The following is an 18,722-nucleotide window of genomic DNA, read 5'->3' as shown; positions in this document are numbered from 1 at the left end:
AATCCCACCAAAAAATTGACATGAAGGGAAGTAATTGGCAGTCCTTACAACCACTGAAGATCTGTGGGGCTGTTTGCGGTTCCACAGCATCCAACTTCAGTTGGCTTGTAGAACACAGGGACCAGCATGATGCACTCTATCTCCATGTCAAACAAAGAAACAGCTGCCCGATTTTAAAAAAAAAAAAAAAAAAAAAAAAAAAAAAATCTACATTTTATAGATTAAATACTTACACCTTGTAAAACAGTTGGCCATTTAAAATGTTACAGAACCCCCTACATTGTTTAGTAAATCATTGTTGCAGGAGGAAGCTGAGCTGGATGTACTACAATGTTTAGAAGATAAATTATCTTTCCCCTGGCAAATGCTTTGGAGTAAATATCAAGAAATGTATTCCCCATTTAATTTATGTGCTATATTTACATTTCAAGAGTTCGAGCTTAAATCTCCTGAATCTGGTAGAACTTTGCATGGACATTGTACTATATACATAGGTCTTCATGACCTACTTTTATACAGTACTGCCAGCTGTAAATATCCTTGGTGAGTGATACAAATGCAAGTGACATACCTTGTTTTGGTTTGTGACACTAAATGCTCATCTTCTCCATTTACCTGCCAAATATGCATTCAAAAGTTATTTGAGTTTTAGCATTATCACAAAACGTAAGAGCATTTTTATGTGCATGTAAATGATCAAGAAGTGTTAACCGTGCATTCATTTAATAAGCCTTTTCTCTAGGCCACCACTGAAGTAGTACTGTGACAAATCAACATAATTCTTACATATCTGCCTCAGGATTGGTTTTATCCCTCATCAAAAATCTGATAAATTTCATGGGTATAGCTGTGGAAAGGAAATGTTCTTAAGACTATATTGTAGGGATATCATATTAATATGTCTCTATTTTTAAAGCATGTGCAGGTTTTGTGCTGTACAGTGTTCTGCATAATTTAATTCAGACATGACCACTACCCAAGCAGAGAAATTCAGGATTTATTAAGGAGTCTGGATCTGGAACTGGTGTTATGAGCTTCAAACAGATAGCCACTGTTCCCTGTAAAGCCACATCTTTAACAAATATGAATGTTAGTAAACAATTTAAGACAGGTGACATACAAAAGTACTTCCCCACAGCCAGCTGCAAGACACATCACTGTGGTCTATGTACTGCCCTGAGGCTTTACACCAAGTTAAAGTAGGCAGGCTTCCCTGACTTTACAATCTGCAGATTTGCTAAACCCTTAACTTGCTGCAGAATGATTAAACGGTATGTCAAGTCTGCACATATTCTTTTGCACCACCAATATTATCTGCAGGTTAATTACCAAGGCTATACATTGTTCAGTAACCCTTGTGTAAAATATTTGTACATTTTTTAAATTTATTTTGTATAGTGTTATTTCCTGTATATTACATGCACCCTTTTACACATTTGTGAAGAATTGCAATGCTCTATGCTTATGATGCAGGTTATATTCAAGCATGAGGTGTACCTGAGTGCACTTTAAGTGCATATCAACATTACGTATGTATTTAAGTCAGGTGTCAGCAAAGCCAAAGTTACAGAAAGGTCTTTATACAAAAATACAACTAAAAATAAGATGTTTATATTATCATAGTCTGACTTTAGAACAAATGTACAGTTTATCCTTATTTAATAAGCTGATAATAGTGATGATAAGATGATAATAGTGTATATAAACACAGTTTAAAATATGACTGAACCTACCAAGTATTGTCTTTGCATTATCCCTCTACTTTTAGCTTACCAAAGAAGAGGAGAGGAGCGAGTTTGGGCGTGCGTGTTATCCGTTTTAGCCAGCACTGATTACACAATATATAATAATGTTGACCATTTAAAATACAAAGGGTAGTTTTAGAGGGTTGCTTATGAGTTTCTTTGCCATTATTTGCCTCGTATCAAAACATTTTTGTGTATCTTCGAAGACACATTACATCTGATGACCATCTGGTCAGTACATGCAATGTAAAGCTGTCTGTTATATTTGTATTCTTCCAACATATTGTGCCTTCGCTTTACAATGTGTTTTAATTATGAAAAATCTTTTCCCATCTGCTTCCAGTTGTCCTATCAAGTGTAACCTTGGACCCTCATAGTGCAATTAGACTAGCCCCGATCCCCTCCTTTGTAATGAGGTTTCTTGCATTTCTGAATCTATAACCCTTTAGTCTTCCCTAATGGGACATCATTATTATGAAAGAAACAATGTAAATGTAAATGAATATACTCATTAGCAAGTCACAGAGAAACCTTTAGTGGTAGCACTGTGGTGATTCTGCTTGTTATTTCTTTTGTATTCTATACAGGATTTGTATAATTCATTATTAGTATTCTCAATTACTTGTACTTTAATTATGCATGCTTTTCATAATACAGTGTTCACACTTGTTCAAGCGTGTCCTGGTTTTATTCTCTAGGATCCACCTGTGAAGCGTTCAAGGTCTCTGTCCCCAAAGAGTTACGGCAGAGAGTCGGAGGAACTGCAGAGGCTCGGCATAGCTCCAAATAAGCTTCAGAATTTGGAGGAGCTTGTCAAGTTAAAGGTGTTGTTTTTTTTTTTTTTTTTTTGTTCTGGCATAATTAATTTAATAAGAAGAAAATCCTGAAGCTATATAGGCCTTTATAATGTAACACGATCTTCACACAACTGTAAAATGACATCAGGCTATATTTAAGAATCACTAAACTACAAGTTTACATGTAAAGCAACTACATGTTTGAATGTAGCACAGAGCATGAGTTTTGAATAGTGTACAGTATGTGTTTATGGTACTTTCTATTAAGCCATAATGTGTTCGCTGAATTTATTGTGACTTTGATAAGGAAGTATGCGCCGATGAAGTATGCTGCGTTTCAAAAGAGAGGAGCGCGTCTTTGTGAGGTTCCCCATATTGCTCCCCCCGCTAAGGACCCGGTTTTGGTGAAACGTAGTAAACATGAAGACAGAGTGCTTTATGTTTGCACAGGATTGCACTTTCCACTTCATATTGTGATTTTGAATGGCATTTTAACTGGGCGCTGGTGGAGTTCTATGAGCACTGACCAATGATGAAGAAAAGAGAAACGATAGCTGCTATCAAATCAGGAGCAACTGACATGCCCTTTAACAAAATGATAGCCGTAGCAATTGCCTTTGCTGAACAAAAAATAGTTATTTTTATTTTTTTATTAAAATCGAAGCAAATATAAATTAGAACATTGTTTGAAAAACACGTATTCTCTCTCTCATTCGCTCCTTCTTCACCTGTTACATAAATCCCCCCCTCCCCAACCTGATTAGTTTAAGATGCAGTCATCCACTCTGTGCTATCATCAAAATCACTCAGCTAACATACAAATGAGGCCACATAACGAAAGTTATGCCTACACAATGATATCGCCCTTAATTGTGTGGCTTTGTGGTGGAATTGTTGTATTTGGAGTTGCATAACATGAACATTGCTTTGCTTTATCCAACTGAATACTTGTACATCAAAAGTGTGGGCTAGCTACACAGACACTTTTTCTTTAGTAAAACCAAAACCATTTATATCATCTATATTTTTTATCAAAATCATCATCCTCAGCTTTGTGTAAAATCTTTACAAATTTCTGAGGATAATACTTCTGTCAGGTTTTCAAAAGTATTTGTTATGTTTTCTTTCAATTGAAAGTTTAACATGTTTGTGTTTCCCACTTCTTAACATTTCAGTAGGTTAATCGTGCCCGTTTTTAAACTGGATTCTGGTTGCATTGTAGGCATGGTTGAGTGAAATTGGGGTGTTGGTTGATCGGTCAGTTCGTATGTTTGGTTCTACTGTGTTGGGTCTCTTTTAGTATTGTTATATATTCTACCATCGAATGTTATAGTTTGTAGTTACATTTTCTTGTGGGATATTAAGTAACATCAAACAACCCTAAAATGTATTTTGTTAAACCCCCCTAATTACATTCTAGTTACCACATGTCCTTATAAACTGCTGCACCTATAAATAGGCTCCAACTTAGAAGTAACACCTTGCATTACGGCGAAGAGCCTTGAGCAAGCTACACTGCATGTAGTGACAGGATGACTTGGGAAATATGTTACAATTTTGTTTGCAACATAGTAGTGTCTGAAGATAAGCAGCTTTGAAACAGACAGACTAAAACTGCCTTTAATCCTAAAAGTGTCATTGAAAAAGTATAGCTCATACTGTGTTATTTTTTTTCATCAGCAAGTTATTCCATTCGGATGTCTTCTTGGTGGTCTCTGCCCCAAAGCTTTAAATCCTAAGATCTTAAAGTGCTTTCAAATGAATAACCAGCGTAGTATTAAACTTCACCTTCCACAAGTGAGCATAGGTTACAGCCAGTGTTCTACGTGTTCATCACTTATTTTTTATATATTTGAAAAGATGCCAACATTGATTTTGTAGGTCATGTCACTCTCCTATGGCTTGCAGTGACTTTTACATTTGGAAAGTTGTGTCAGATATTTCGGAAAGTCTGAGACAGACATGAAACTTTCACCTTGAGGAATCGCAAAGATCACAGGAGGCATATTGTACAGAATTAAACAGTTTGTCTGTTGGGATTTATCAAAGCCCTCTCGTGATGTGCGTCAAACTGCAAGAAGGAATGCAGACTATTTTTTTAAAGTTTATTTCAGGTGTCTAAATTAATGAATACATTATAGTACTGTTTATCAGGTGGGTTTATTATTGACTCTAATAGTCTGAAACATTGTGCTTTATTCAGTATTTCAGCCTACACAGGGGAGGGATGCTTCACCTAACAGTTTTGTACCTTACTATTATTTACGCAGCGATATCTGTTTTGTGTGTTCAACGCATAATCGCTTTTTTTGAGAAAATGACACTAAATGAGATGTCCAACATTTCTGCTGATGCTTTTTTTTTTTTACTTTAATTATACTGATAAATCGGTATCGATTTTAGTTTTGATCAACATACCAAGTACACACAACACACTGTTTGGATGTGGTGTTTGTTCTTTTTGTCCTTGTTAATAATAACAGGGTTCAGAGCCTGCATTTTGTTCATAGTGTCATATCAGCAGTAAACAAGCTCTTTCTTTTGACTAGTCAGCAATCTTCCAGCCCCGCCAATGATGCATAAACCTGTCATGCCCATACTTGCCTGTTTAACATGTTATCTATTAAGGTCAGAATCATGAGTTTTTGTCAGGAAAATCAATATATTCACCTTAAATCCCGTGTAATTTTGGATTTGTAATATGTGTTAGGACACACTAATGTTCCTCAACACTTCCAGTTGATCCTCAATTAATAGCTAGTCCTGCTGGGAGAATCAAGTGTGAAGTGGCTTGGTTCTTCCTATGACCATTGTCTTCCAAGTGGCAATTTATAATTGCTGCTCTAGTATAAGGTTGCCATCGAGGAGGGACACACAAACTTATCAAATGCCCCAGTAACCTTTTAAGAAAATGTTCTTCAAAACATGGCTTCAAATTCAAACTTGTAGTAAAAAACATATCTGGGTAGGTGATTGTTGTTTAGTTTCAGTATTCAATCTTACAGTTATGCAAACCACGCAACACTATTTTTTTTTTCTTCTACATTTTTTAAAATCACTTTACATGATGACAAGCCACTTCTACAACAGTTTTGGAAGCCCATATGGCAGATTTTGTCAATAAATATTTTTAGTATTATTGGTGGCATCAAAACATTCGTTTTGGGGTAAATTATAGTTTGCTTTAACTTCTTTGTCCATTCATACACATGTAGTTCATACGAGAAAGTAAAACATCTTGCAGTGTGCAGAAAACAAATCAGCCCTTGACTCTTTTTTCTTTGTGAATAGTTTATTATAAAACATGTGCTGTGCAATACATTAAGGGTTACTTTTTAATTTATGTATGCATAGTTGGAATACACACAATGCATATAACTTACATGTATATCCAGATTCATGTTTGTGAAAACATGCTTGCTGATCAGGCATTGCTTGAGGTAATTTAGCCCTGCCATAGCTTTTGCCAAACATAACTTTGATAAAATAAATGAAGCTGTGTTTATCAGGTTAATTGTTTTATGTTTACTGCATGAAAATTGAGTGTCCTCTTTTGAACTAAATTGAAAGGGTATTTTTAATTTGCTGAACTGCAGCTTAAAATACCTTCCCTTCTAATGTATTGAACAGTTGCAAGTTTGTTTCTGTACTATTAAGATTTTTACAGGATGCCGTCTTTCTTGCAGGCCTGTGTTTGGATTGTTCTTTTTGAGATAGCGGCCACCTACTTTGTGGGGAAGAATAGAATAAGTTAAGGCAGGGGGTAAAAAAGCTGTATGTACTTTAACTAACCTTATGTATCAGGATGTTTAATACAAATGTCACCTGCAACTGATTTAAATAATGTCCTTTTCTTGTGCAGACCATTGAAAATGAAGAGCTGAGAAATGCTCACGAAAAGCGTCAAGACAGATTGCGGCTGATTCAGACCAATTACAGGGCCGTCAAAGAGCAACTTAAAGAGATGGAGGAGGGGAATTGCAAGTAAGTTTTGTGTAACGGATAACTGCTTCAGCTGAAAGAAATATTACAACCTCAAAAAGGTAGAAGTGGGCCTTGCGGTAGACAGCGTTTTAAAAGATTTGTGAAAAGTGAAGTCAGCAAAACTGCACCAGCTAAGATTGTGGATAAATTACTGGAGAAATCACAGATCTATTATAATCTTGTGAGAAGCATGTTTGCCCTAGATCCAAGGCTTATGTCCTCTGCTAGAGATAAGTGCTGCGAAAATTGGAGAAACGTTTTGAAGATCTTGGTGGATGCCAAAAGAGTAAGTGCAATGATACACTTTGCCAGTTCAGAGTGTTTATGGAAGTGAGAGTCACTGAGTTACCTGCATGATTCAAAGCTTATGAAATGAATGACAGAGTTGATGTCCTTCTGTATAAACACAGCCAATAATCCGTCTTTAACAGATTTGTGGAAAGTTATTCAAAACTTGCTGCTTCTTTCACGTGGCCAGGCAAGTGTTGAGCAAGTGTTTTTGATGATTAAGGAGCTTGAAGTTGAAAACCTGCACAAGGAATCATTAGTATCGTAACATATTTTCTTAAATCACATTCATTCAGTTTTTGCACTTTGCGTCTGGTGCTGGACAAAAATATATGGCACATCCCGAAGAAGAAAAAAAGGAGCAGGCTTGTCAAATGAAAATCTGTGATGTATGAAGTAGAGGATCTCAGAAAAAAGCAAAGGAGAATGGAAATGGACATTGGCAGTCTAATAAAACCGGCTGATGAATTTTCTGAGAAAGCAGAATCAACAGGACATTAATGTGGATTAGTAAATCCAACAGCATGAGGAGAACTGCTAAAGAAAAAGAGCGAGACCTTTCTTCCCTTCAAGATAAAATTGATGAGCTTCTGCAAACCATTAAAACATGTCAATTAAACAGCCATTCGTAAATCATGTCTGCCTTAGATGCCTGTAAGATAGTGCTAACCAAAATAAAATATAATTTTATAATGAAGAGGCCTTCAGTATTAGATCTGCCCCCGTTTAAGAATTTTAGTTTTATTAGTTAACCATGGTTTATCAACAACTGATATTGTTTTTGTCACCGCCATTATAGTTTTAGTTCTTGTGATACAGCTAGGGTAACTGCAGGTGCAGTTTTGACTGTAAATGCTTATATATTGTAGCATGACATTATTATAGCATACTTCTGAACTGAACAGAATACAGTTCTAGCAAAGGCCATATGGAACAGCACCGGCTACAGCAATTTAGGATGTCTATCTAAGTCAGCACAAAAACACAAGCATTCCCAGTGTCACTTGCGAACCACTATAACACTCAAAACTTTTGGACAAACCTGGATTGATGTTCAACTGGATGAGCAGAAGCGTAAGGATACAATATATCACAATGAGCAAGTAAGAAAAAATTGATTTTCAGGCTTTCACAGGGTACGATGAAGGCACTAATTCCTCAGAGGTAATTATGTGGAATTATTTTCCCCTGATTTCTGACTACGACAGCATGTTAAGCAATCACTTGTCAATAGCCACAGCATTCTTGGGAACCTCTAACAAGATTCAGAACGACTTTAACTTTTCGTTCCTCAGGTTCTGCTTGATGCAGAAGTACAGGAACCAAGTACGAAGCTGTAATGGTAGATTAAACATCCAATGTTGGAAATGCACTCACCTGTCTTCTGTTTTCAGGTATTAGACTGACAGTGGCCTGAAAGAACGGTTGTTCTGTGAAAATGTGTTACATTTACTAAAATAAAAATGCTTTTAAAAAGACCAAATTCCCATTGGGCTTGTTTTTTAATTTTTTTTTTTTTTAGATTCTTTTAGATTCTTTTAGATTCTATTGATTATTTATTTGTTTAAGTATTACTGTGCAGGACAGTCACTATAAAACCGTTACCTTTATTAAATTATGTGGGAATTCATGATTAAACATGGCTATGAGTTGGCTGTAGCAGCTACTACTTTGGAGGTTCTGCTACCCTAGGTATGTTTTATTTTGTTAAATAAATAAATGATATATACTCTGAACATTTATGAAACATTATTACAATATTGTGTGTGTGTGCCTGTTTTTTTTTTTTTTTTTTTATGAATTAATGGTTCTTAAATAATACTGTATTTTACTGACAGTTTGTTGTGGCATTTTAACTGACATACTAAGCTCTGAGCCGGGTTGCTTAGTAACCAGTTTAGAGGTCCTTCAAAAACTGCTGCGCAAATGTTGTTTTGCTGTCATTATCAGTCGCACGTTTACTTGGTTGCTTTTTAGTAAAGCTGGGATTAAGTCAGGGGTGTCACAGATTTCGTCGTTTTAGTAGAGAACATTGAACTTTACTAACACAACTTGATATTCCACCTTAACCCTTTCAGGACCAAGCATTTTTCAGTGGGATGCTTCCCCAGGAGCAGGTGCTTTTTGGCTGTAGTTGATTCTCTTCCTATAAAAATTCACTAAAAATCATTTTTTTACAGTTGCATCTTGCAAATGGTGTCCTTTTTTCAGAACACACTGGCAAACATTATAAAGTACTTCCTGAACGTTTTGTTGAACAATATTGATATTTAGGCAGATTACAAGACCTTGTTCCTCCTGAGTGATTGCAGTGACTTAGTACACATTTATTCTCATAGTTTTTCTATGCAATAATGGACACTACTCTCGATTTTATTTTCTCAAAATAAATATTGATAAATAAAATAAGTTATCCATTTCATTATTATCAGTAATAAGGAAAAAAAAAGTACCTGCTACATTTAGTTCATGAAATAGTATATGCGTTTATCCACTTGTTTTGTTGATATTTATAATTGTTTTAGAATACATGAGACAGAATAAATGTTCTAATATAATTATAAGTCAAATACATCAGATTTACAGTGTTCCCCTTTTTTTTTAATTAGTTCTAAACAAGTTCCTGTTCCTGGCTGGTGTAAACTGTCTCCACCCTTTAGATACTCGATGCTCCTCTCAGTTTACACGATCGCGGTCCTGGAAGTCCACTATTTTCAGTTTATCTAATAATGTCGGTCTAGTTCGGTTGCCTTACTTTGCAATGTAGCTGTTCACACTTTAAATCAATTGACAGAGCTGAAAAAAATTGACTACCGCCTGATTTTGTCAACCTGCAGCTGCATTTTTCAATGTCTGTTGGGTGTTTGACCCAAATCAAGCGAAGTATCTCAGCTAAAGAAGTGTTTGAGGCCATTCTACTGTTTGAAGACAACTGTGTAGCACAGCGTGAATATTGTCAGTGAAATGAAATGTGACAGTGTTTACCAGTTTTTGAAAAACATGGAAACGAGATTCCCAACTCTTGCTGTAATCATTTTCTGCATATAAAAATGTACTTAGGGATGACAGGGACTGCAGAAAGGCATCAAGCATGTACAACATGTTGTATCGGAATAATGTACAAAAAACAAAAACGTAAAATAACTGCAAACTGTACCGCCACAGATGTACACAAAACATTTTTAATTTAAAATTGTTATTTTTTAAACATATGTAAAACCTACAGTTTCTGTTTGCAATCCTGTAGAAACCCCACCAAATGTTATGTAAAACGAACATTTTTGTTTGTAGTTGTAGATATGCTGTGAAGTTTACTGATTTACAGGAATAAAACTTGAACCTGATGTTGTGAAAACCATAATAAGTACATATTTAGATTTAGTGTTCCTTTTTTCTTACTTATATAGACATACTCATTTTATTTTTATGCAGGTACTGTATATTGTATTTAAAAAAAAATAAATAAAAAAGTTGCATTTTCATCCCTGTGACACACCATTTCCCCCTTCCTCCGTGATTTTGAAGAAATTTACATTACTGCTCTGTGTTTTTTTAATACAAATGTCTGTGACAAAATCCCAGGATTACTTCTCAGTTATTTAAAATAGGAATCGCAAACAAATAATGTCACTCTCCTCCATATAAAAGATTTGCCAGTGGGAGAGAGCTGTAAGATTTCCATTACACGAGAGTAGATATTAAAACTTCATGCTGATTTGAACTCTGCTGTCGACAAGATAAGCACAAACTAAGACGTAGCTTTACAGTAAACTAATGTGATCCATATGTGTCTCCATCCATTTGCATTTCCTTCCATAAAATGATGTAGATATCCTTCTGCCTGGTGTTAATGGCTGAAGTGTAACACAACGGCTGCGATGCTGGCTCCGGGGATCAACCACAGTGCAGCCTCCCCAGCGCATCAGCATGACAACCGTCTGGATTGAGCTAAGTAGGGTACATCTCTGGGGTCTTCAAGTGGGCACCTTCCATCCTCAGTGTTTCGTCAACTAGCCCACGACACCTCAAGAGGGCTCGACGGTGATTCTGGCGTCCCAGCATCACCCCCCCTCTGTCCCCCGCTCAACTCAGTTACCTGTACATCAGCGTTTCTTTCTTTCTATTGTGCTTGAGATCCCCAGCCAGAATCTTTCTGTCTCAACCACAGTCAGTTGCTGCTCCTCTCTGTTGCTTCAGAAAAGTTCTTCACTGTGCAACGCAACTCTTGGCCACTGAATCTGACGTCTCTGAGAAACCGGGTTGTAGAGTGTGTCACAAATCCTCGACAACCCACTTCCACTGGGTAAACCCGGACTCTCCATCCTCGCTGTTCCGCTTCAGTGGTTAGTTGAGCATACCGCAGTTTCTTCCTCTCGTACGCCTCATCTACAGCATCCTCCCATGGCACTGTTAACTCTACCAGGTGAACAAGGCGTGCTGATCCAGACCACAAGACAATATCTGGTCAAAGGTTAGTGGTGGCAATCTCAGGTGGAAAAATAAGCCGTTGACCAACATCTGCCAGCATTTTCCAGTCTCTAGCAGCTTCCAGTTGTCCTGGGCGAGGATTGGTTTTAACACCTTTTCTTGGTGGTTGCTCTCCTGGGCGGAGGAATGTTGTCTTTTGTGTGTAATGTTTTGATGGAACAGGTGGCAACAGGTTGCGCTTGTCTTCCATTGCTAAGGCCAAACATCGCAGCACCTGGTCATGGCACCAAGTAAACCGACCTTGGCTAAGAGCCACCTTACATCCTGTCAAAATGTGCCTTCATGTTGCAGGTGATGAACACAAAGGACATGAGGGATCCTCTCCTACCCAGAGGTTTAGGTTCTGTGGTGATGGGAGAACATCATATGTTGACCTGATGAGGAAACTGATCCTGCTCTGTTCCATTGACCATAGGTCTTGCCAGCCAATCTTGCGTTGTTCCAGACTCTCCCATCTCATCCATTCTCCCTGCTTGGGCTGGGAAATGACCTTTATACACCTCATCCTCTCCTCCTGCTTTTGCACCTTGTTGACTACCAGCTTCCTCCTTTGAGCTGGGGCTGCCTTTTGCCATGTAGGAGGAGCTGAACTGAGACCAAGACCCCCTGAACTTGCCCCATGATATCACCAATTCGAAGGGCAGCCTTTGCATCTTCCACGGCTTTCTTTGCCGCCCACTTTCTTCCAGTTTTCAACACAGGTGCTGCCTCCCTTACGCATTTGTAGCATGACTCTACTAATGTCATTTCCAGTCTGACCTTGGCGCATTTAAATTCCTCGGTTAGAGCGGAGACTGGTAGCTGCAGTATTCCTTTATCATAATGTCCCACTCTGCTGAGGCAGCGTGGAACTCCCAACCATTTCCTGATGTATGAACTGATTAGAGCTTCCAGCTTCTGTACTGTTGTCAAAGAAACCTCGTACACAGTCAGTGGCCACAGCAGTCTTGGCAGTAGACCAAACTGAAAGCACCAGAGTTTCAGTTTGCCTGGTAAAGCGCTGCTGTCTATGCTCTTCAACCCTTCCACTGCTTGTTGTTTAACTTCTCCCACACAAACTGTGTCCTTTAGATCCCCGTCGTACCATCTCCCAAGACTCTTCACTGGCTTCTCAGACACTGTTGGTATTGCCTCACCATTAATGAAGAATGTTTTATCTACTACTTTGCCTTTAATTATGGAGATGATCCTTGATTTAGTGGGCTTGAATTGCATTCGTGCCCATTCAATGTTTTTGGTTAATTTGCCCAATAACCGATTAGTGCAGGCTACTGTTGTAGTCATGGTTGTCATGTCATCCATGTATGCTCGAATTGGTGGTAGTCGCATTCCAGAAGCCAAGCGCTCTCCTCCTACTGCCCACTTTGATGCCCTAATGATTACTTCCATTGCCATGGTAAAAGCCAGTGGAGAAATGGAGCATCCTGCCATTATTCCAAACTCTAGGCATTGCTCTGAGGTTATGGCATTGCATCCCTGTGTTGCAAGGCATATATCTGGTGGTCATTTCCACAGATGTGTCGTGCCTTAACAGACAATGCAAGGTCACGGAGGCAATATTAAAAAAAGGCCTATATGGCAGAAGCTCTAGCTACCCGGCTGGGTAACTACACGAGCATCCTGGTTGCTTACCAGTCGACGCTTGTACAGAGCTTGTCAGTGAGTCACAGCCCCCCCCAGCGGACACTAGAAGAGCTGCACCTGGTCACTGTCCGTCTGCTGCAGCTGTCGAAGTACAATGGACAGTCTCTTGGCCGAGCCCTTGCAGCACCGATAGCTGCTCAACCGCAGCTTTGGCTCCCCAGGCACTTGTGCCTGATGGGGGGGACAAGGCCTCCCTTTTGGATGCCCCGGTCACACCAGGTTCTGTACAGCGGTAGACAAACTCTTGCTGAGCTTCCAGAAGCTGCGTGAATCCATCAAAGAGCTGGTTTGCTTGCTGCCCAGAAAGGCTTCTCAAGCCAGGAAGTAAACCGTGCCTTTATGCACAAAAAGCAACGGCGAAACCACCTAGGGGTTTGCTGCCACAGGTCCAGGCCTTTATTCAAGGAGCCAACTGGATTACTGACTATCAAGCACAACGTACATCTGGGTGCTCACCACAGTACAGCTCAGCTACTCCAGTTCAAACAGGGCCCTCCCCCCTTTTCGAGAGTGGTTACGACTTCTGTCACCAACCCTCAAGTTGCCCTGGTGGTGTTCCAAGAGGTAATGAGGGTCCGCTGGTAGTCGATGTCCTCGCACATGAGAGGCCGAGGACTTTCCTTTACAGGTAATAGACCCTCCGACCTGTAGTCTGGGTTTTATTTCAGGTACTTCCTGGTGCTGAAAAGGGATGGCGGCCACGGCCCATTCTTGACCTCAAACAGCTTAATCTGTTCTTGAGGCGCAGGAAGTTCGAGATACTGACAATGAAACAGCTCTTGCGGACTGTCAGACCAGATGACTGGTTTACTACGGTGGATCTGAAAGATACCTGCTTCCATGTCCTGCTAAGACCCAGCCACCGGAAAGGAAATAACTGCAGTTCTTCTTTCAAGGGACTGCTTATGAGTTCCGTGTTCTGCCGTTCTGCCTTTCTCTAACCCCATGCACCTTTTCAGACCTTGTCAAAAAACCAGCTGGTACTGTCCCAGACTACCCGCTACCTGGGCACCTGCTTGAACTCAAGCAGCATGATCGTCACTCTATCAGAGGACAGAATCCAGAGGCACCGCTTAAGCCTGAGGATGTTTCAGCCCAGCGTGTCATGGGAGGTCACCTTCCAGAGGCTTCTGGGCCTAATGGCAGCAGCATCCCAGACCCTTCCATTGGGTCTTCTCCGTATGTGCCCTGTCCAAGGGTGGTTCAATCGCAGGGTGAATCATCCCCTCTTGCAACCGCATCTCTGCCTGTCGGTGTCCCGACAGTGTATGGAGGCCCTCTAGTGGTAGAAACAGACAGCTCACCTGTGTCTAGGTATGGCATTGGGCAGTATCACCAGGCAAGGTGATCACCATGGACGCCTCTGGCTCAGGCTGGGGCACCGTATGGAACATCCTGGAGCTGCAGGCAGTTTTTCTGGCCTTGCAGAGTTTCATCCAGGAGGTGTAGGGGAGACACGTGTTGATCAGGATGGACAACACAACCGTGGTGGCTTACATCAACCACCAGGGCAGCCTGTTCTTGCCCTGTCTCCATCGGGTAGCCCACAACATCTTATTGTGGGCTCACGAGCACCTGCTTTCCCTGACAGCAATACATCTGCCAGGAGCAGAAAACCACGCCGCAGACCTCCTATTAATGGGAGTCCCGTGGGGCTCTGAGTGGAGGCTCCACCCAGAGGGTGATAAGCCTGATTTTGGGACAGGTTCGGGAGAGCAGAGGTCGACCTCTTTGTCTCACAGGAATCTGCTCATTGTCCCCTCTGGTTCTCTTAGTGCTTTTAGTGGCCCAGTACTGGCCCTGGAGAACATGGTTACGTTACTCGACAGCTCTTGTACAGCACAGTGCCTTAAGCATCATCAACAAGCTACTACCTGCAAGAACAGTTACACTTTAATATTGTAGAGGCTTAAAATATACCAAACCAACCTTAAGCTGGGAAGCAAACTTTCAGAAAAAAATGCCTTATAGTGCAACATTAGGAAAATCTGAATGCCACAAGAAATCTGAAAACAACGTGCAATTATTGAACTAGACTAGTATCTGCACATTGATAAGCTGACACTATATCATGAATTCGAGTAACATCATATCTAGTCAGCCCAGGAACCATTTTGATGACCTTGAGATCTGAGAGCCTATCTTGATTCATTCGTGGAGATGCTGCCCATGCTATAAAGACCAAGTGAAAACATTTTATTTTCTTCACGCATAGAAAGCACATATATAAATACCCAAGGTATTATGTTTGTAAACAAGAACAGTTGTTAAAAAAATCCCAAACTTATTTTCTGTTTTAAGTACGTGACCCCAACCTCGAAAAATCATCTATAAATTATAGGGGTCAATGGAAACCAATGTTGGGTAAAAAAAAGGAGGGTTCACATTTATATTATGCAGTCAGCACTCCGTTACCCAGATGCATGTCAGCTGCATTTTACCACCCTTATATTGAGAATAAAATCAATCCCTATATACAGTGCCCTGCAAAAGTATTCAGACCCCTGACCAATTCTCTCATATTACTGAATGGTACAAATGGTACATTGAAATTTCGTTCTGTTTGATATTTTATTTTTAAACACTGAAACTCGGAATCAATTATTGTTAAGGTGACATTGGTTTTATGTTGGGAAATATCTTTAAGAAAAATAAAAAACTGAAATATCTTTTACTCAACCCCCACACATTAATATTTGGTAGAGCCACCTTTCGCTGCAATAACAGCTTTAAGTCTTTTGGGGTAAGTATGTACCAGCTTTGCACACAGTGTCGGAGTGATTTTGGCCCATTCTTCTTGGCAGATTTTCTCCAGGTTGTTCAGGTTGGTTGGACGATGCTTGTGGACCGCAATTTTAAAATAGTGCCACAGATTCTCAATAGGATTTAAGTGTTTAAGTGTTTTTAAAATAAAATATCAAACAGAACAAAATTTCAATGTACCATTTGTAATTCAGTATTTATGAGAGAATTGGTCAGGGGTCAAAAGTTTGAGTACACCTGCTTGAAACCTTGATTATCTATGCTTTTAACTGTATAAACTGTATAAATATGTTATTTCATTGTATGATAAGTGTATTTATATAAGCTGATAATCAAAGTCTGAAACGTGTATAACACGGTGTTAGAACACTGGCCTAAGTATAAAAGTGTCTTTGTTAGATGCTCTCTGAGTTAACTAACATGTTACCTAATTAACCTTTTGTCACCAATTATTGTTAACAGGTCAGGGTCCATGATTACTATAAATATAGGTGGCATAGGCACAAGTTTGTCATTCCTGAATGTAAGGGAGCAGAAAATGGCAAAAGTTAAGCAAAGTTAAGCTCAGTTAAGCAAAGAAAAAAGGCTGTAATTACTTTATGAAATGAAGGTCAACCTTTAGACAAATTTCAAGAACTTTGCAAGTGTCTGTAACTGCTGTGGCCAAAACCATCAAATGATTTGTAGAAACTGGCACTCATGTGGACCGAACAAGGTCAGGCAGGCCAAGGGTGACCTCAGAAGTCACAAGTCTGCGAAACCGGTGATTAACTGCCCCTGAAATACAAGCTCATCAACTGTAGCTGGCCTAACTGGAAGAATTGCTGCAAAGAAACCATTGTTAAGAGTGCAGAATAAGAGGAAGAGACTTGCCTAGGCCAAAACACAAAGAAACTGGACGTTTGAGGAGTGGAAGTCGGTCTTATGGACCGATGAGTTAAAATTTGAAATATTTGGGTCCAACCGCTGAGTATTTGTAAGACGCAGAGAGGGTGAGCGCATGAGTTCTGCATGTCTGGTTCCCACTGTCAAGCATGGAGGAGGCAGTGTCATGGTCTGGGGTTGCTTTGCTGGTGACAGAGTTGGTGATCTTTACCAAGTCCGTGGCAAGCTCAACCAGCATGGCTATCATAGCATACTTCAGAGGCATGCCATTCAATCAGGATTATGGCTAGTTGGGCAGTCCTTCATTCTTCAGCAAGACAATGACCCGAAAGTTGTGCAAAGTTGTGCAAGAACTATCTGGCGAAGAAGGAAAGTGAAGGATAACTCAATCTAATGACCTGGCCTGCCCAGTCTCCAGACCTCAATCCCATAGAACTTGTATGGGACTAAGTGGACAGAAGAGACAAAGCAAAGCTACCCACAAGTACCCTACATCTCTGGGAATTGCTGCAGAAGAGCTGGGAAGACATGTCGGGTGATTTCCTGCTGAAACTTGTTAACCGAATGCCTCGTGTTTGTGAGACTGTTAGTAAGGCAAAGGGTGGCTATTTTGAGGAATCCAAGATTTAGAGACAATTTTCAATTTTTTTTAACATTGCTTTGATACTCCTTATGTTTTGTTTTGTATATTGTAACGTGTTTTCATTTTCAAGTATTTACAGAAACGTATACGACGTTAAACATTGTAAATTATAAAAAAATAAAAAACTAGTTTTTAGCAAGTGTACTCAAACTTTTGACTGGTACTGTGTGTGTGTGTGTGTGTGTGTGTGTGTGTGTGTGTGTGTGTGTACACAGTGGCTCTCAAAAGTGCAGTGGCTTGCGAAAGTATTGACCCCCCTTGGCATTTTTCCTATTTTGTTGCCTTACAACCTGGAATTAAAATCGATTTTTGGGGGGTTTGTATCATTTGATTTACACAACATGCCTACCACTTTGAAGATGCAAAATATTTTTTATTGTGAAACAAACAAGAAGACAAAAAAAACAGAAAACTTGAGCGTGCATAAGTATTCACCCCCACAAAGTCAATACTTTGTAGAGCCACCTTTTGCAGCAATTACACATGCAAGTCTCTTGGGGTATGTATCTGTAAGCTTGGCACATCTAGCCAGTGGGATTTTTGCCCATTTTTCAAGGCAAAACTGCTCCAGCTCCTTCAAGTTGGATGGGTTCCGCTGGTGTACAGCAATCTTTAAGTCATACCACAGATTCTCAATTGGATTGAGGTCTGGGATTTGACTAGGCCATTCCAAAACATTTAAATGTTTCCCCTTAAACCACTCGAGTGTTGCTTTGGCAGTATGCTTAGGGTCATTGTCCTGCTGGAAGGTGAACCTCCGTCCCAGTCTCAAATCTCTGGAAGACTGAAACAGGTTTCACTCAAGAATTTCCCTGTATTTAGCGCCATCCATCATTCCTTCAATTCTGACCAGTTTCCCAGTCCCTGCCGATGAAAAATGGTTTTTATGAAAAAATGGTGTTCTCGGGTGATGAGAGGTGTTGGGTTTGCGCCAGACATAGCGTTTTCCTTGATGGCCAAAAAGCTCAATTTCAGAGTACCTTCTTCCATGTGTTTGGGGAGTCTCCCACATGCCTTTTGGCGAACACCAAATGTGTTTGCTTATTTTTTTCTTTAAGCAATGGCTTTTTTCTGGCCACTCTTCCGTAAAGCCCAGCTCTGTGGAGTGTACGGCTTAAAGTGGTCCTATGGACAGATACTCCAATCTCCGCTGTGGAGCTTTGCAGCTCCTTCAGGGTTATCTTTGGTCTCTTTGTTGCCTCTCTGATTAATGTCCTCCTTGCCTGGTCCGTGAGTTTTGGTGGGCGGCCCTCTCTTGCCAGGTTTGTAGTGGTGCCATATTCTTTCTATTTTTTAATAATGGCTTTAGTGATGCTCCGTGGGATGTTCAAAGTTTCGGATATTTTTTTTATAACCCAACCCTGATCTGTACTTCTCCACAACTTTGTCCCTGACCTGTTTGGAGAGCTCCTTGGTCTTCATGGTGCCCCTTGCTTAGTGGTGTTGCAGACTCTGGGGCCTTTCAGAACAGGTGTATATATATGC

The 18,722-nt window shown here is 39.9% G+C and overlaps 1 protein-coding gene across 2 annotated transcripts in view; it reads left to right on the top strand.

Moving 5' to 3' along the window:
• cntln (centlein, centrosomal protein) overlaps positions 1-18,722 on the top strand; it is a 154,738-nt gene that overhangs the window by 56,278 nt on the left and 79,738 nt on the right. For both annotated transcript variants that reach the window (XM_041263915.1, XM_041263906.1), the window contains exons 12-13: positions 2,444-2,569; positions 6,405-6,526. In XM_041263915.1, the coding sequence (XP_041119849.1) occupies positions 2,444-2,569; positions 6,405-6,526 (248 nt within the window). The remainder of the gene's footprint in view (positions 1-2,443; positions 2,570-6,404; positions 6,527-18,722) is intronic.

Source organism: Polyodon spathula, chromosome 1 (genome assembly GCF_017654505.1).
Source record: "Polyodon spathula isolate WHYD16114869_AA chromosome 1, ASM1765450v1, whole genome shotgun sequence".
NCBI lineage: Eukaryota > Metazoa > Chordata > Actinopteri > Acipenseriformes > Polyodontidae > Polyodon > Polyodon spathula.
This window is presented reverse-complemented; position numbering and strand designations above follow the sequence as displayed.